General features: G+C 40.0%; 2 protein-coding genes and 1 pseudogene across 2 annotated transcripts; 2 read left to right on the top strand and 1 right to left on the bottom strand.

Annotated features, from left to right (window-relative positions):
• Positions 1–817: 817 nt before the first annotated feature.
• Positions 818–3,889, bottom strand: LOC4350662 (probable xyloglucan endotransglucosylase/hydrolase). Its single transcript, XM_015760099.2, has 3 exons — positions 3,570–3,889; positions 3,281–3,474; positions 818–1,546 (listed from the first exon to the last, which is right to left on the bottom strand). The coding sequence occupies exons 1-3, from the start codon at positions 3,861–3,863 to the stop codon at positions 1,147–1,149; spliced, it is 888 nt and encodes a 295-aa protein (XP_015615585.1). The 5' UTR covers positions 3,864–3,889; the 3' UTR covers positions 818–1,146.
• A 12,089-nt stretch (positions 3,890–15,978) lies between these two features.
• LOC107279380 (protein ALP1-like) lies at positions 15,979–17,337 on the top strand (annotated as a pseudogene).
• Positions 17,338–17,541: 204 nt separating this feature from the next.
• On the top strand, positions 17,542–18,451 carry LOC9267763 (uncharacterized). The gene is made up of 2 exons (XM_015760789.2): positions 17,542–17,886; positions 17,972–18,451. Exons 1-2 carry the CDS (start codon positions 17,542–17,544, stop codon positions 18,449–18,451), a joined length of 825 nt encoding a protein of 274 aa, XP_015616275.1.
• Positions 18,452–20,035: the final 1,584 nt, after the last annotated feature.

Below are 20,035 nucleotides of genomic sequence, written 5' to 3'. Positions count from 1 at the left end.
ATAATCAGTCCTAAAAAGTTGTCCAGAAAGATCGGATCCACTACCAATAGCTGGTGCTTATTTAGCCCAATAAGCTAACCGATGGGTTTAGTGTTGAATATCAGTCTCAGCAACAGCAAACCGATGAGGTCCCATGACTTCTCACACTGCTCCTCTTCTGACATTCACAAGCTCTCATTCAATTTGTGCATAATGGGGGTGCAAGATATGTAAAAAGAACTGTACTCCTGCTGCTATTTTGTCTGCATAAGTCATAGGCTGTTGCCACCTCGCAGTGCGCCGTTTCATGATCATGAACATACTGCCGATGCGTGCACCCGGCCCCATGTTCCAACAATATCTTGCCCTCGGATTTTCACGGAAAATTTCCAACGAAACGGTTGATTAATTTCGTTCTTTTATATGAATCAACTGCAAAAAGGTGTTCCCAATTACCATAACTAGGGGGGCCACACATTTGCATTATCATGGACTTAATTATCTCTGTAATGTAACTCCGTTTTACTTTTGAATTTTTCCTAATTAAACTAAAAATAAGTTTAATCAAGATTATAAAAAAAGAAAAATTGGCAAAATCTAAAACATCAAATTAGTCTCATTACAATTTAACATGAACGCATTCCAGTAAAATATTTGTTTTGTATTTAATTTGTCTCATTACAATTTAACATAAACATATTCCAATAAAATATTTGTTTTGTGTTTAAAATACTACTGTGTTATTTTATAATCTTAATCATATAGTAATTTAAAATGGAGGGAGTAATAATATATAATAATAAAGCACTGATGAGCATTTGCTTCGCACAACGCAACATACCAAAACCCAAATTAATTCATTAATTAACTCTGACCGATCGAAATCGATCACAGCGCGCGTATATATATAGTACAAGCGAAACCACCAAAATAATTTGGCAATACATATATCACGCGCCCAATTCAGCACACCTGGCACGACGACGATACATACATGCATACATACAATCAATTCAAGCCCAAATTACCCCCAAAACGTTACCCATTAATTAATTAACTGCACGCACTCAAATCATGATTAATCGTAGCCGTACACGTACTCATCCCCATCCATCCATCCATCCATCGGACGGCCAGCAAGCATCGATCACAGATCTCGATGAGATCTCAGGCGTCGCGGTCGCGGTGGCACTCGGGCGACATGGCGGGGTAGCGTTCGCGGTCGTCGCAGTAGTTGTAGATGGTGTGCGTCTTGCGGACCCAGGCGAGGCGGCGGTACTGGTCGGCGTCGAGGTCGCGGAACTCCGGCTGGTCCCACCACCGGGCGCCCTGGGTGGCGCAGTACCGGGCCTCCGCCGACGCCTCGCAGCCATCGACGTGGAAGCCCCGGTAGGAGGCGACGAACGGCGCCCGCGACCAGTCGGTCTTCTCCCGCCCGCCGCGGGTGGCCCAGTCGTCGGCGTTCCACAGGCTGGAGTAGAGCTTCATCGGCTGGTTGAACGGGTACCGCACGCCCAGGTCCTTGCTGTTCTTGAACACCCTGATCGGCGTGTCGTCCACGAAGAACCTGCATATATTGATAGATCGATACATTCAGATTTCAGAACGTACGTATGAAGTTTACAGGATTTTCATGTGCTCCCTCCGTTTCAGATTACAAGTTGCTTTGATTTTTATTAAAATCAAACTGCTCTCGTTTCATCGTCGTTTTGACTTCGATGGAAGTTAAAATGTTCTAAGTTTAATCAAGTTTGTAGAAAAAAAATAGTAACATTTTCAACCCAACACAAATATATTATGAAGATGTATTTAAATTGTAGACTTAATAAAATTAATTTGCTACTGTAAATATTACTATATTTGTTTACAAACTTGATCAAATTTAAAGTAGTTTGACTTTTAAACAACTTATAATATGAAACGGATGAGGTAGATTTTAGATCTGTTTGAGATAGCTGTACATTTTTTCATAACATTTTGTGTGTATAAATTGATGGGAAATAATTAACCTGCACATGTATATATATACATTTAGAACGTATGAATTTTACTGGATTTTTATGTAGATTCTAGACCCGACTGAGACAGCTAAAATTGGTTCATAAATGGGTAATCTATAATTTTCTATAACAAAACTTATGTGTATAAATAAATGAGTTAACTACTATAAAAAAAATTAAGGAAATGTTGCAGAAATGTATTACAAGAAAAAAAAATTATATAGAAATAAAAACTTGCACTGGAAAATCTGAAATTTAGAAATATAATAGGGCTATCATAGGATTTTACTGGAACACAGGAAATACATAGTATTTTCATCAAGTAGTAGTAGGAGTAGTAATTTCAGTTAATACTACTACTACTAGCTTTTAATTTATTGCGGTTTGCTTTCAATAAACTGTTAGCGCACAGCGGCTATCCGCTTCTTGTTCGCACTGTGCAACGCTGTAGCATCGGCGCGTGTCAGCGTGTGGGCCCCACCGCCGACCGACCCATCCCTGCTTTTCATGTTCTTTCTGAACTCTGCTGGTCAGGGACGACATGTACACGCGCGCCAAAATCAATTGCACATGCGCGCCAATCTCTCGTCTCACCGTGCAGGTACCTTTTGCTTTGCTCATCTTTACGGTGGATTCAAAGCATCTTAGTACTACTGACACCGCACTAATTACTCTTACTACTTTCATCCCAGTCTAAGGCAGGATTAGACCCATCCTACCTGGCTACATTTTGAGGAAAAAAAAAGAGAAAATCATTCTGCTAATGTAATACTCTCCCGGGCTATAATATACTCATATACTAGTTTCAAAGTTTTTTTTCAAACTTCCAACTTTCCATCACATCGAACCTTTCATACAACACACAACCTTTTAGTCACATCGTCTCCAATTTCAATCAAATTTTAAACTTTGGGCCAATCTAAACACAGCATAATTCTACAACTCTATTTGTCTTAAAATATACTGTCTGTATTTTAATATATAATACATTTTTTATAACGTTTGACTATTCATTTTATTCAAATTTTTTATGCAAATATGAAAATATTTATGTCATACTTAAAATCACAATAAAATAAATGATAATTACATAATTTTTTTATAAGACGAATGATCAAACGTTAGATAAAAAATTAACGACATTATAAAGATATTATAAAATATTTTAATACTACGAATCTCAAAGTTTACCAGAGTTGATAGTTGTAGATTGTGCTTCCTTATTTTTATTTTCTTCGGAAAATGAGGGAGTACAATGCAAGTAAATAAGTGGGGGTGTTAATGAGGGGTAATTAGCGTACGCGATCATGTAGAGGTTCCAGAGGACGGAGTAGGAGTGGTAGTCCTTGGTGGGGTCGAACCAGAGGTAGATCCTCTGCTCCCGGTCCCCCTTCCCGCCGGAGAAGACGTTCGTCTGCAGGATGTACGGCTCCCCCGTCCTGTTCCCCAGGAACTCGAAGTCGATCTCGTCGTGCTCCGAGTTCTGCGACGACAGCTGCAAATTCCCCAATGCAAAAAAACCACACATCATCGATCTCCGATCAAGAAGCAGAAGGGGAAGAGGATCAGGGAGCAATGGCGGCGGCGTACGTAGAAGGCGGTGACGGTGCCGGCGGAGTCGCCGGCGACGAGCTTGATGTGCATGCTGAAGTGGCCGAAGAGGTAGGAGCCCCGGGTCTGGAAGCCGGTGCCGGTGGACTTGTCGAGGTAGAGCTGCACCTCGCGCCCGCCGTCCACGTAGTGGATGTGGTCCTCCGCCCACGTCGGCACGTAGTTCTTCTCGAACGCCACGTCCACCGGCTTCCGCGGCGCCGCCGCCTCGCCGCCACCCAGCAGCAGCACCGACATTGCCACCACCATCGCCGCCGCCGTCGTCGTCGCCATGTTGGTGGTGAGTGGTGGTTGTGTGTGCTCCGAGCAGAGGAGCTCGCGAGTATTTATAGGGGCTCTGCTCTTCTCGGCTTCCGTTTTCTGATTATCTTTTGCTAATTAATAATCCACCTGTTCCTCTTCTAGACGCTACAGTGAACTGTGAAGCTAACTAGAGCAAGTTTAATAGTACTGCCAATTGTAGGCTACAAATCAACTATAGTCAATTTAATAGTTAATTTATATAATAGTTATCAATAAACATGTTATGCATAATTAATGTCTGTTCCCACGTATGATACACACATGCATCTTGTGGTCCGTGCTGTAGCTGGCTATAAATCTATAGCCCGCTGCTCTTATCTCTTTTCTTTTATATGCTTAAAATATGTTTATAGTCAGCTTATAGTCTACTATTGTACATGCTCTTAGACGAAGAGTGTGTGATTTGGGATAAAATTTCTTTTAACTTTCTTATTTCTCATCAACACGTTTTTCGGTGTGTTTTAAAAAAGTATATAAATAGAAGTTGTTTAGAAATTCAAATAAATCAATGTTTTCAGTTTGAAAAATATCCTCCAACGGACACTTGAGGACTGAAAGAAATCTTAACCATTGATTTATAGTTACTACATAAGAGAGCTTTTTTCTCATATTAATAGTTGCTGGTAATATACATAGATTAGTAACTACTACAGTAAAGACCATGGTGAAACATCCGTTAAATAAAAGTTGTTAATTAAGTACTCGTGATTAGCTAGCTGATGACCAAGTTGTAACCATGTAATAACGGGTGAGTGAGTGAGTGACAGAGTGATCGAGCAAGTTCATAGCAGCTGCTGCGCCAGCTGCGGCCAGACCACCACATGGGTGCACTGACGAGCCTGTGAGGCGAAGGTTTTGTCTTGTGCGTCGTGTCAGGTTGGCCTAGTGGTGAGATGCATGATGCATGGGAGCAGTATCAAGCTGACGCCATGGGATTATATTGAATTTAATCTGAATCATGCATTGCATACTTTTATATTAGATATATCAGCACACAAGTTGGGGGCATTCTTGCAGAGGATGTTTATGTAGGCGTCTCGAACATGAAGTTATTAACAAAAAGTGCTTATATATATGTTTCTTGATAGTGTGTGTATATATATACTACTACTACTAACTACACCGTAGTGTACGTGTTGTGTGCGCTGTCACAACTCACAAGAAGCTTCTAAGCACGCACGAACGCATCAGCATCAATGCTCCATGAAATTTGTGGTACAAGTGATTAGCGCAGTAGTATATATTACTGCATGAGTGTGTTTGTTTGGTTGGTTAATCTTTCAGTAATTGAAAAGTGATTTGCTCGCGGGGAGTACTAGTATATATATTGGTGGCAGCTTAATTAAGTTGCAAAACTTTTTTGGTCAGTCGCTGGCCAAAATGTTCCTGTCTGGTAGTATATCGGCGATGAATGGAGCTAGCTAGCTAGCTACAACCACACGCTGTAGTGGTGTACAGTAGGTCAGTAGCAGTGCTACAGTGGAAGCGCGTGTAGTGAGGCCAGTTCAGTGCAGTGCAGTGTGCAGGCAGGTCGGTGACCGGACCGGACAGGAATGAATGCTGTGGCCGGGGGTTCACATGGGCGGTGAACTCGCATCGCTATCAGGAGCCGTCCCTACGTACGTGTACCGCCCGGGGATACATCGAGCTAGGCCGTGTTTACTTCCTCCAAATTTCCAAATTTCCATCGCATCGAAAACTTTTCTACACATATAAACTATCAACTTTTTCTTCAAACTACTAACTTTCTCCCAACTTCCTAACTTTTCTACCATCTAAACACAGCCATAGTATATCCAAGTCCTAATGCCTCAACGCTCGCTACGTACCGACATGAACAACGTCGCCGACTGTCCGGTGATTTTGAGGTTCTCTAAACCTTAAATTTAAAGTCGATTTTGAGGTTTTCTTTTAGAAGTTTATTTTTTAGCGTTTGCTTTAAATGGTTAAGAACAAGTATGTAAAATTTTATTCACAAATTATTTTTCGTTTACAAATAGGCTTATTTCATGAATATGCCAAATGATGGGGCTGCTCAGCTTTTCCATCAAGTCTATTTTTCAATCTTTTCTTCCAAACTATGATAAACGATTTACTTATAATTTTTTTTACCTTGGTTTATTTTTTTTCAGCTTATTAGCGGTAGTTTAACTGATCAAAAGTTATATAATTCTATATGACTTAAAAGGAGATAACAAGTTTAAGGCTAAGCTGATAACGAGCACGTAAAACAAGGTGTGTTATTAGCAAAGTAATTAATTAAGTATTAGCGGTTGCTGCCCGCGGCGGCGTCGGCCGCGCCGATGCTGCCCGTGGCGGCGTCGGCTGCGCCGTTGCAATCCGCGACGTCGTCGATGGTGCAGATGTGTCATGCAATGGCGTGGATGTGACTCGGATGATCTCCTCTTCTTCAACCTTCTCCATCGAGTTACCAAGACAGCATGTTCTTCACCACCATCTTCGGATTAAGTCTTTGGTTGGCTGGATTTGGGGAAATTCTTCCTCTTTGTCTCTTGGCAGCAATAACCATGCAGGGTTTATCGTTCGGGTTGAGCCCAGATTGGATTTGCAATCTTGGTTTACAGGTTTACAGTCCGAGCTCCTCAGATTCAACGATGAACTCCGTGGAAATATTTTGCGGAGTCCGGTGATGCTCACACCAAAATCTACGGCTTCGCAACAAACCTCTCGTATGTGTCGTTTCCGTGGAGGCAGCCGAAGGGGTTTACCGGTTCGTCAAGCAGAGTACACATCAATAGAGGCCCTTGGATGCAATCGTCGCGGCATTGCCGCAGTACCCTGTCGATTTGCTCCTTCTTTGCTGCTTAGTTTCATTAGGAAGTTTGCTTCCTATTTTCAGTTGATCTCTCTTATTAAAGATGGTACAACTCTTATGTTTATCATGGACGATGTATTTGGGAATTCAATTCCCCTAAATGCTGTCGTTTAATAAAGCGTGTTATGTTTTAAAAAAAAAGTATTAGCTGTTGCAAACTCAAAAATAATTAATATGCATGATATTAATTCAAAGAAACTTTTAGATAGACTTTTTTAGAAAAAAATACGCCATTTAATACTTCAGGAAGCGTGCTCATGAGATACGAGGGGAGATTTTTGCCGACTCTGCTGTGCCGAACAGAGCATAGGGCTCAAATTCAAAGACTATAGTGTCTCCGGCCGGCACCAATGCTAATTATTTTGGGCATCAATACGATCCTCAAGATATACTATCTCCTTCCCATCGTCGCTTTGACTTTTTCTGGAACATTTGACCATTCATTTTTTTTTAAAAATAGTGTAAATATAAAAAATAATAAATCAAATTTAAAGTACTTTTGATAATAAAACAAATCACAAACAAAATAAATAATAGTTTCAAGTATTTTTTTAATAAGACAAATAATCAAACATTACAAACAAAAACTTAAAGCGTCAAGTAATATGGGATGGAAGTAGTAGTTTTCTACAACTAACTGTAACTGTATGTACAAATTTAACAAAAAATATAGTGCATATGTTAATTTATATTGTATTCCCTCAGTCCCATAATATAAGGGATTGGATGTGACACATTCTAGTATGTCACATCTACTCAAAATATCTTATACTCCCTTCATCTACTTTTGATAGTCATATTTCCAAATCTGAAAATTTTATTTTTGATAGGCATATTTCAATCTAACAACTTATTATCTTAATGACTTTCTTGGATTTAATGCATGACTCTTCATTCTTCCACACAAGATTGGTTGCATGAGCATCGAGAAATGTAAATATTAATGAATCGCTTGTTTACGAGGAATGACTAGTAGCATATTTAAATGGATGATAAGTAGAATCACTTATCCTTGGTCTGTGTGTCAAGATGAAATATGACTATCAAAAGTAGATGGAGGGAGTATTATGGGACGGAGGGAGTATATATCTTCCTTTTCCCTTATGTTAGTTTATTTTCTGAAACCGAAAGTAATATTGTCTCTACGTGCGCCGTAGCTAGTAAACGTGGCCTCCTACTAACCGTTGCAAGCAGAATTAACTACCAGTGCTAACTGCCACCAAGAAGAGTATAAGCCATGCGCCCATGTGCAATAGTTTTTGGGGCCAGAGATGAACAAAAAAAAAAGAAGAAAAATGCCGGTTTGGTACAACATGCCGAGGCGCACGTATATAACGTTATGGCATGAATGGCGCGGCTGACGAGCGAGGATGTCGGGGAGCATATTTATTTATTTATTAACCCTTAGCATCGATATTAAGTTAAACAAAAGAAGCTAATTAAGCAACCCTCCATTCACAAATACTAAGCTAGCACTTTAGGATATTGACATTAAGGACACCAACAATGTATATAGATGAAGTGGTCAGGTGGTATTAGTTGTTGCAAACCCCACACAATGTATATGGATATGGTAGGAAGTAGGAAATAAGGTGGGTCCTACGAGTAAAAGGCAGGAGAGAGGAGACAGTAGTAGGATGGAGAATACATATGTTTTTTTTTATTTCTTATGGGTGGTCTTTATACCTAAGGGTAGCCCATCATAATGTCACCTAGAACTACTCCTACTGTGTATAATACCCACCCTAAAGGCTTAAGACCCACCTTATAGCATACATTGTGGATGTCCTAATATGCCACATTGACCAGTAACCAATAATACTATATATAAAGACAAGTTATTTTAAATGGAAATTTTGTAATAATTTATTTCACAATATATATCTAGCATTATCATTTTTATACACTTTTTTGTTACTGGTTGGAGTTAAATAAAATTGACCGAGATAAACTTATTTGAAGGTGGAACCAACGGGTCATTAACCAAATCCAAAATGTCCATTATCTACACGTAGTACTAACTAATGAGGCGATGCCACATGCTGAGAGCCTCATTGGTTGGCTTAATAATTAAGCCAAATCAAAAGTTGAAATTTTAATTTTCAAACTTAATTTTATAGTTGATTTTAAGATATTTTCAATGTAAATCTTTTCCTTGGTTTTTAAATCGCTACGAATAAATATATAAAAAAATTTATTCATAAATCAGTTTTTATTCTCTAATAAACTTTGTGACTTATTAGGGAATATGGGCAATGAGTAATTACAGTTATCTGCGACGGTAACACAGATACATGGTCCCAGTTAGGGGCGATTGATGTGCTGTTGGATGATGACGATAGAGAGGTGTCAAGATACGAATTGACCGGCACATGTTGTCGGTCCGGCAGGCCCCATGTTACCCATTGGACCTATGTTTTCTCCTCCTCAAATTTTAATTTCTTTCTCTCCAAATCACCAAACCAGACTCCATCCGTCCCACTATTTTTCATGCCCAACATTAACTGTCCATCTTATTTAATTTTTTAAAAAACTTAAAAGTATACTCCCTCCGTCCTAAAAAAAGACAAACCCTGGTTTCCGTGTCCAACGTTTGACCGTTCGTCTTATTTGAAAAAATTATGAAAAAAATTAAAAAGACAAGTCACGTATAAAGTATTAATCATGTTTTATCATCTAACAACAATGAAAATACTAATTATAAAAAAAATTCATATAAGACGGACAGTCAAACGTTGGCACGGGAACCCGCGGTTTGTCTTTTTTAGGACGGAGGGAGTAAGTCACATATAAAGTACTATTCATATTTTATCATCTTATAACAATAAAAATGCTAATTTAAATAAAATTTAAATAAAACGAACGATCGAAGTTGTATACGAAAACTTATGGTTGCACTTATAATGAAACGGAGGGAGTATCTATCAATGTAACTAACATTATGTATAAATATAATTAAGCACATGCTTGCATGTGTTCTCTTTGTTTGTTCGCGCCGATGGCGCTATCAGTTCCTCGTTAGGGTAAATCCACGTGCGTCTGCCTGAGCCGTTGGATCGAAAAGGAGTTAAGAGTATGCCACAACTAATTACATACTCCCCAATGAATAAGAAAGGCTGTCCAAATTTAAATCAATTGATTATCTGGTTAAAATCCTACATGAACTATGGGTGTGTTTAGATAATGGGAAATGAGAGGTGGGATTGAGATTGGGAAATGAATGAAGGGTTAGGATTAAATGAAAGGGGGAGAATGAATGGTTAGGATTTAAAGATGTCTATTGGTGGGTGGGAAATCATTTTCCTATCCCATTTGCCAAACATGGCCTATATGATATAGAATGACAATATCAATTTCATTGTTTCCTCTTCGACTTATCAACCGTAACAAAAAAATTAAATCTTAAAACAAAATCTTAGAGTTGATTTTAACGTTTTTCTCATGCTAAGTTGTTTTTCAGGTTTGGCTTTCAATACACTAAGAAACATACATATAAATTACTTATTCCATTGCTTATATGACATGTCCGTACGCAATCAGCTGTGTCGAGACATGTCGTCTAGAATTAAATTTCATTTTCCTTTTATTTATCGAAGAGAGACGCAAGAACATCTCCACATTTCCATTAGAATGAAAAACAATAGTTCAGAGCAGAGAATTAAAGTTAATAAAAATGTCAAAAAAAAATTACACCCGCTTATTACAGTACATTGATTAAAGTCTTTAAAAGGGCCCCACGCAGCAGTCAAAAGGAGATCCATCATCATCCAGCAAACAACGCGATCTAACCTGTCCTGCAAACACCTGAAAAAAGCAGGGGGAATCCTGCATATGCATGCATGCATCGCTATCTTCTTACTGTTCATGCAGCATCCATCCACTTGCTTGGAATAATCACATCATTACATACAGCTAGCTACCATTTTTTTTTTGTTTTTTAGTCTGCATATTTGTCCAGGATAATCCATTCATAATAGCATACCCCATGTAAAGCCACATTTGCATCCATGCATAGAAGCTTGTTTCGTGAAGAAAAAATGCATTTGTTTGTACCACAGGGAAAATTGAATCAAAGAAAAATTTTCAAGAGATCAAACCTAGCATCTTGCTTTTTTTTTTCTTAATATGGAATTGACCATAGTAATGTAGGGGCTAGCTGTATGGTTGAGTACTTCAATTTACCCAAGCTTGCTATAATTTTTTTTTGACTAACTAGCCTAAGGTTTGGTTAACAAAATTAGAGCGACACTTTAGCTAGCATGACTATACGTACTTGCCACACTTGTTTTTATCTCAATGGCATATGGGGTCTACATAGTGAAGAAGAAATTTGGTCATAAGTGTGGCTATGAACCAAATAGGCATCTAGCTCGGTTAAACTTATGTAACTTGAGGTGTGGTAACCTTATACAAGTTATGTGTCAAACCAACAGCCCCTACTCATATAAATTTTTTTTCCATATGAACCAATGGGGCCTCTGGGAAAAATACTAAGCAAATTGAATGCTCCAAAAAATATTTGCCATTCTTGCATTTCAAAATGAACCATTAAACTAAACTTTAAATGGAAGTTCATCTAGCATCCTAGAAAGAATTATAGGAACAACTGAACGAACAAGCATTGCATGAATATTTTGAAATGTGGAAATTTTATAGAATTATCACAAGATTCAGTTCAGTTCCTTTAAAAATCTTCAAAACTCCTCCGTTTCAAACCAAGGCCATAGATCCACATCTTAAAAGGAACATTCACATCTTAAAAGGAACTTTGAATGGGTAGATCTTCTACGCATGATGCTCGGGAGCTGTCTTATCCCTTGTATGTCAAGTTTTAAAACCGGCCTTAGCTATATATATTTTTAAAGATAATGAAAATACTCCCACCGTTTCATAATATAGCAACTTACTTAATTAGGACTGGATGAAATATTTTATAGTCTTATTCAGATTCATTGTACTATTAAATATTTCATTTGGTTCGGTTATTATATTATAAAACGAATGAAAATAATTTACTTCCTCTGTTTCATATTATAAGATTTTCTAGTATTGTTTACATTCATATATATGTTGCCTAGATTTATTAACATATACTCTTTCCATCCCTAAATGTTTGACGCCATTGACTTTTTTAAACATGTTTGACCGTTCGTCTTATTCAAAAAATTACTTTTATGTATACATATAGTTTTACATATTTCACAAAAGTTTTTGAATAAGACGAACGATCAAACATGTTTAAAAAAGTCAACGACGCTAAACATTTAGGGAATAAGGGAGTATATGAATGTGGGTAGTGCTAGATCTTATAACCTGAAACGGTGGAAGTAGTACAGCTCTATCGGTCTATTTGCCCGGAAGCATCATGATTCGATCGTTGATTGACATGATGTTAATAAAACGGAAGATCGAGGTTGGTTCGATCGATGCCTCGATGGGATGAGCAGGCAGGTCCCAGCGGCCACGTGCTCGCACGCACGTCATGGTACTAACTGTACGCTAATTTGGTATCCAAATCATCAACAGCGTCATGGACCAGTGATGCAGGCAGCTTCATGGCTGCAGCCTGCAGGCAGATCATCACCACTGATCTATCCAACCGAGTGGGCCTAAGGCTGTGTTTAGATCTAAAGTTTGGATCCAAACTTCAGTCTTTTTCCATCACATCAACCTGTTATACACACACAACTTTTCAGTCATATCATCTCCAATTACAATCAAAATCCAAACTTTGCGCTGAACTAAACACAGCCTAAATAAATCTCTTGATCCATCCGCATGAAGATTTTTCTAGATAATAAAACAAGAAAAAGACTATGCGCACTAACTTTTTCTTACTGAATTCTTAACTGATGTCGTAATAAAATCCGCCTTTTTCTTTCAAGAACTTACATGACCGATGTTTGAAACTAATTAAGATAAAAGATTAAGTAAGTGTACGAAAAAATAAGAAAGATATTAGCGTATGATTAATTAAGTTTTAATTATTACAAATTTAAAAAATATATTTATTTAATATTTTAGAGCGACTTCTATATACAAAGTTTCTACACAATATGTATTATTTAGCAGTTTCAAGAACGTGTTAATGAAAATCGAGGTAGAAATCTACATCTATTTCTATTGGTTAACAAATAGAAATATAAATCCAGGAATCGAGGATGCAAAGACTAATAACTCCAACACTTTCAAATTTTTTCTATTATTTATCTTAAGTCTATTTGTAAATCTAAATCCCATATCGGCATATATCCGTATATATGTTAATGAACCCATCACCAATATATATAAGCATGATCTCATGGGCGCGGTGCCGATGCATGCATATTCCACAATTCGATCATGGTTCCATGCAGCATATATATCATTGATGCCATTTCATTATTGAGTGGATCCATCGTCGATCCATCCATGATACATACGATGATGAGAAGTTATTAGCAGTTAATTCTCATCATCTCGTGATGCCGGTGCATGGCCAGCCAACGCATAATGCAAATCCCCATCCATCGATCCATCCATCAATTGTGTCCAGCCAGCTGGGTCGTCTCTCAATCACCGGACAACTGCTCATGGGATCATCTTATGGCTGGAAAACAATAAGATCCCCCAACAAAAACCAAACAAAAAAGAGGAAGAAAAACTAATGGCTCCGGTGAGTCGGCAATGCACATCGATCTCGTCCAGTCTCACGAGACAATGTTCGATCAGGTGTGAGAATGACGAGCCAGCGACAGACAGATCAAACTAGGGATACATAGTTCCCGGAGTAGTAGCCTGCCATTCTATCCCGAATTTGATCGGTGAGCATGGATGCAAGTTTGATCGAGACAGTGTGAAGTTAAGAATCTAAGTTAATTACAGAAGGAAAGAAATGACCAGTCGGCAAATGATTTTTGCAACTTGAATAAGTAAAATTTGACCTTATATTCTTGCGAAGGTGATATATTTCATATTAATCTATCTTATTATTTTATCAAAAAAATTTAATAACTATTTAAATTTCATGTATGAAACGAGAGATGCTTTCTCGAGCAACAAAATAATTAATCTCTCCCACATATATGTATCAATGGGGCATCGACTACCGACATGAACCGGTGCTTTAATTTTTTTTAATTCCTGCTTGCAGTGCACTTTTGCATGCGCCGGGATGCACTGTTTGGATTGGTTATTTCAGATTAGGCGTAGAGACACGAGGGAACTAGCTGGTTTGATGGCAACAGCACAGAGAAGAGGGGAGGAGATGGATGGCATATGCATGAAAACTGCTACCAAAATATATTATGGCCAATAATCCACAAGATCGAAGCTAGCTAGCTTCCATGTGGGATCAGGACATGCATCCAAAGTTCAGGTAAAAAAATACGGAATTGCCATATTTCGTTCAACGGCAGAAATTCTTGGAAAAAATCTATCAGATTGATCACAGACCTAGCGAAAAGTGAAGTTTACGCCATCAGGTGTAAAAATCACGATGGCGTAAACAAAAAAACCTTCCCCTGCCCTTATCTTAACCTTCCTTTACCCACTAGAAAACTTCGAAAGGTGGCCACGGCCATTGCAGCCATGGAAGCGGTGATCCACGGGCGGCAGCCTTGGGAAGGGCTTCTACACGGACACGGTGGCAGCATGCGGGCTCGAGAACAGCGGATCCACCGTCGGCAGGATCGGGAGCACCAAATCCGTCCTCGTGCGTGGTAGAGAGGAGGCGGAAGGAGCCACGGCGACCACGACCACGACAGTGGCGTGCATGTTCTAGAGCATTGGATCCGCCGCCAGCGTGCTCGGGAAGGGCGGATCTGCCACCGGCAGGCTCGGGAGCGACAGATCCACCCTCACGCATGATGGAGAGGAGGCATATGGCTGTAGTGGCGACGCCTGACGACGGCGACCTAGGGTTTTGGATTTCTTTTATTATTATTATTATTATTTCAAAGTATCATTGCAGTCGGGCATCCTTATTTGGTTGCCTGCAAAAATCGGGTCTTTAAAAGTGGTCTCCTTAGGACGCTCATCTGCAAAAATGGTTTCTCACATGCGGTTGTGATGACCACATGTGAAAATGCTGATTTTTGCATGTGACCGCCGCCGGGCCACCGCCCGTCCCTGCGTCACCGTGCACGCCTTGCAACTAAGGGCGTGTTTGGTTGCCTGGACCGCACTTGGCCCGCATCTGGCGTGCAACCTGCAGGTTGTTTGGTTGCTTGGACGGGGGACTCAGCCAGGCCCAGCAGATGCAAAAAGGCCCGTCGAGCCAGGCTGGGGGAAACGACCAATTCGAGCTTCGCTGGGCGGCCTGGCTCGTGGCGTGCAGCGACAAGGCACGAGGCTGCACCCGCGCATGCAGACAGAAAGAGATGGGGTCACCGCGCGCTGCCTTGACTCCTCAAGAGCTTCTCCCTCTTCCTCATTTTTTCACAGTGAAAAAAAAGCTAGGGTTTTGGGCTACTCGTCGTGAACCTCACCGCGCCCATCCTCCGTCGCCAGGCGGATGTGAGCGCCGGCTCCCTCCGTCGCCGGGGGTGAGCGCCGGCTCCCTCCTTCGCCGGCTGCTCCTCTCCCCCCGTCGCCGGCTGCTCGTCTTCCCTTCTTCTCCTTTTAGCCCCCTTCTTCCTTACGCCCTCTCCTCTTCAGCTCTCTGCGTCGAGATCTTAGGTAAGTGCAAGGATGGTATTCCTCTTCCCTTTCCAACCTCCTTCAATTTCGTCTCCACTCTTTCTTTGATTTCTTTGTTTGGATGGATGCACATCTGCACATGTCCCCTTCATAAAAAAGTAGATCTACTAAAATGTGATGTATTTTAGGTTGATTTGGGTGCAAGGAAATGTTGCATAGGCCTGGATTTTGTTATATATGTTTGCAATGTTATGTACTGTTGGTATATTTTCTAGATGTAGCTGAGCATGACTAAAAATGTTTTTCTTTGTCGATCTACTCATCAATCATATTTGTACACATGAATATTTGTTAAATCGATTGTCTCTTAGCTCAGATCTGCACTGGTTGTTTGTGATTTGCTCATTCAAGTTAGATCTATGACCTTGTTAGTTGTGCATATTACTATGCCTTTTTGTTATGTCCGAGCAATTTTCCTTGGTCGATGATGTGTTTGTCACTGGAGGTAGCATCCCTTGGATGTGGCAGCCGTGGCATGGGTCCATAAAAATTGGATTTGCAATACTTAACAGTGTCAACACCATCATATAAATATGTATTGACAATGTACTACATATGTTATTTACATAGATGGAAGAAATGTGACGTATTCGGCGGGCCCTAATTGCTAAAGCAGCTGGTTTAGTTTCCGTGATGTGTGCTTATGTTCTTTTCATTGTGCGAAGAGCTAGAAGAAACACCCCTAGGATCTCCTATGGACCAATGTCTGAAAGAGACATAGCTAGACAATCGAACCTTAGATTCATCTATCACACAGATGATACTAATTGCTTGAATCAGCTTCGAATGAGGAGGGCCCCCTTTTTTCAACTATGTAACTTGTTGCGAGAAAGAGAACTTTTGCGGGACATCATCCATAGCTCAGTGGAAGAACAAGTTGCCATGTTCCTCCTTGTTGTAGGCCACAACCATAGATTTAGAGCTTTGCAACCCACCTTTAGGAGGTCAATTGAAACTATTAGTAGATACTTTAGAGAGGTATTGTATGTTGTTGGTGAGCTACGACACGAGATGATCACAACACCTTCATCCCACACTCATTTGAAAATTACATCAAATACAAGATTCAACCCTTATTTTAAGGTAAGAACCTAATGTTTTTGTATTTCAACTACTGAATAAAATATATGTTTTTCATAAGCTTGTGCTAATATATCTAATTGATCATTAGGATTGCATTGGTGCAATAGATGGAACTCATGTCGATGCTTGAGTTCCATATGCAATATCTGCTGCATTTAGGGGTAGGAAGGGTGTCACTACACAGAATATGATGGCTGCGGTGGACTTTGATCTTAGATTTACGTATGTACTTGCTGGGTGGGAAGGATCTGCGCACGACGCCCTCATACTTGCAGATGCCCTAGAAAGGGATGATGGTCTTAGTGTCCCCCCAGGTAATAGAAGTGTCCAAATTTAGATGATTAAGGTTTTTTTGGAAAGGTTAGATAATGATTACACTCAAATTATTTTTATCTCATAGGCAAATTCTATCTTGTTGATGCTGGATATGCTGCTAGGCCAGGGTTCCTTCCACCATACCGTGGGTGTTGATACCACTTGAGGGAGTATGGTAGAAGAAACTACCCTCGTGACAGGAGAGAGTTGTTTAACTTAAGACACTCCTCTCTTAGAGTCACAATCGAGCGGGCATTTGGTGCTCTCAAGAACCGCTTCAAGATACTGTACAACAAGCCTTTCCATCCATACAAGACCCAAGTCAAGTTAGTTCTAGCGTGTTGCATACTTCACAACTGGATACTTCGGTTTGGGCATGATGGCCATGTTCCACTAGAGGATGATTTGAGTGAATCGTCTGATGATGAAGAGGATCCCGATGAATTAGAGGAAGATAATAGGGGAATGACTCAACTTAGAGATGATTTGGCTATGGCTATGTGGAATAATAGAGGGACGTCTAGGGTCTGAATTTTTCTAGGGATATGTTTGTAACTCTCTATGTATGAACTTATGATGGTGTTGCACTGTCTTCTATCCATGCATGAATGTGTTGAACTGATAGTGCTTTATTTCAGACCTATGAAAATTTGCAATGATGACTGAAATCAGATCTGTCATGGTTTATTTTATTTGTTAAATTCATTTGTTCACTTGCATATTCTTTCATATAGGATGGCTGAGGCTGGTGGTGGGAATGGTGCCCAAGGTGGACACCAGGGAGCTTTGCGTTGGACAACCAACATGTCTAGCTTTATGCTTAGGCGTATGGTTGAGCTTATAGCGCAAGGTGTTAAGACTGACAAGGGTTTCAAGGAAGTCCACCTTAACCAAGTTGCTAGAACTGTCTCTGACCGCTATGGGTTTGAGATTAGTGGGACCCAAGTGTACAACCATCTTCGCAAATGGCGCACAAGGTGGGTGCGTATTACTAGGCTCAAAGACATCAGTGGGGCTCTTTGGGATGATACACTGTCAATGATTGTCCTAGATGAGGAGCACTACATGCTTTATATCAAGGTTTGTGTCTAACTAGCACTTGTTCAATTCGTGGCATTAGTACAATTCAATTCTCTCTTTAACTGTAATGATTCTGATAATATAGGACCATGCTAAGGATGCTGAGTATCTGAATGTCCCTTTAGAGAACTATACACAGATGCAAATTATCTTTGGCAATGGGCAAGCCACAGGAAGATTTGCCATGGGCTCAAATGAAGCCCTTGGCAACCCTCCAGACATGGCTGACAGTGCTCTTGGACCTCTTGATGGGATTATTGGGGATGTGATTGCTGCTGGACCAAGTGGTGTTGGTGTTGAAGGTGGTGGGACTGCTGCTCGAGCTAGTGGAGTTGGGCCTACTAGTGATGAGCCGACTGGAGGATCTAATCCAGATAAGAAGAGGAAGAGAACCCCGGCTTTGGCTGAAGGTGAAGTTGCTCTCATCACCAACATGACTGATTCTGTGAACAATGTGGCTTCAACAATACTCGCTACAACACATACGGAGGTGCAGCCTGATTTGGAGAACTCAGTGATGGACCTCCACTACCACCTTAACCACCACATAGCCAAATATACATAATTTGATGTCCCACTACCACCTTAACCATCACATAGCCGAATGTAAATAATTTGGTGTCACACTACCACCTTAAGCAGTGAGTACTATCCTACCAAAAGAACAAATGGTGTCCACTACCACCTTAATCATCATTACATACAAAATATGGTGTCCATTGTCACCTCTCCTGAATAGTTAGCTAAATAGTTAGATGCTGTCAGGGTGGTGCTGTTCTAGGAACTTCTTAACCCAACGAGCACGGCGAGCCTCATTCTTCTGAATGTACACAAGGCTTGCTGCCTTGTCATTAGTCAGATGAGTTAGAACAAGGTCCAATTGATCCTCACTGAAACCAGGAGGATCCATCACCATATTATTGTTGCATGATCTATGCTTCATGATAAATTTCATCCTTCTGCACTTGTTTTATCCTTGTTCCTCCACTGGGACTTACAGATACAAACTTGGTCTAGCTATTTGCACTTGCCATTTTTCTTGCTGTGAAGGGTGCAACTGATTTAGAACAAATGTGATGATTTGTGATGCGTACAAATGGATTGTGAATTCTGATATTAAGTGCGCTTTGTGATCCATGTTAACAGATTTTTGTTTGGCACTTGACTGCTCTTTGTGATCAATGTTAACAGATCCATGTAACTTGTTAACATGCCTGGGCATGATTTTTTGGTCTGCACTTGTTCTTTTTTTTCCCTTGATGTTAGAGATTGGGAAAGATGGTCACTTTGATTTTGTTTTTTAATCTGGATGACTAAATTTATGGTTTATGTTCCATAGCTAGATGGTTACCACTTTTTTCAGAATATTCGCAGATATACATGCTAATGATATCGACGACGGCTGTACAGAGGTAGAGAACACAGATGGATCAATTTGTTTTAATACTTGTATATATGTAGCTGAGGTTACCGGCATGCATGATTTTCACATTGATTCCTTCTTGTTAAAAAATATGCATGATTTTCACATTGATTCCTTCTTGTTAAAAAATTACATGATTACTGACAGCTAGTTGTTTAAAATTGTCAAATATATGAAATTAACGAGATTTTCGAAAACTTGGCTTAAATAGTAACACCATGGTCACCCACAAGAGTCAGACTTAGAAAATTTTTGTTAGTGTGCTTCGTGGGGGTAACTTTACCATATGTAAGAAGAGGTCACCCAGACCTAAGGTCCAATCAACAAACCAAACACCATCTCTATTGTACAACATCCTGTCATACAACCAACCAAACAGCATCTCATATCATCCAGGATAAACCCATGCGGACAACCAAACATAGCCAATTGCATTATCCTATCCAGGCTGAGGGCACCTTGGATGAGGGATACGAGCCAGGCTAGGGACATACGAGCAACCAAACACACCCTAAGAGATAGAGAGAAAGAGAGAGGAAGAGGGGAAGATGAGGTATGATAGGTGGGTCTCATCATTGTTTTTTTTTAAAAAAAGTGCTGACTGGATTTCACGCGTATGCCACTTAGGATAAACCAGGGTAATTTGTCATGCATTATAAGTTCAAGGTGAACAATGTTTGGTTTTCGGGTTAGGGGGTAATTTGATCGACCACAATAGCTCAGGGG

This window comes from Oryza sativa, chromosome 11 (genome assembly GCF_034140825.1).
Source record: "Oryza sativa Japonica Group chromosome 11, ASM3414082v1".
Lineage (NCBI taxonomy): Eukaryota > Viridiplantae > Streptophyta > Magnoliopsida > Poales > Poaceae > Oryza > Oryza sativa.
Note: the sequence above shows the minus strand (reverse complement) of the source record. Positions and strands in the feature narration are given on the sequence as shown.

Excerpts from the sequence above, each read along its gene's own strand:
- LOC4350662 (XM_015760099.2), bottom strand. The coding sequence starts at position 3,863 with ATGGCGACGACGACGGCGGCGGCGATGGTGGTGGCAATGTCGGTGCTG. Across the intron at positions 3,475-3,569 it reads GCACCGTCACCGCCTTCTAC|CTGTCGTCGCAGAACTCGGA; the intron begins GTACGCCGCCGC and ends GGGAATTTGCAG. Across the intron at positions 1,547-3,280 it reads TGGAACCTCTACATGATCGC|GTTCTTCGTGGACGACACGC; the intron begins GTACGCTAATTA and ends CAATATATGCAG.
- LOC9267763 (XM_015760789.2), top strand. The coding sequence starts at position 17,542 with ATGGCTGAGGCTGGTGGTGGGAATGGTGCCCAAGGTGGACACCAGGGA. Across the intron at positions 17,887-17,971 it reads ACTACATGCTTTATATCAAG|GACCATGCTAAGGATGCTGA; the intron begins GTTTGTGTCTAA and ends CTGATAATATAG.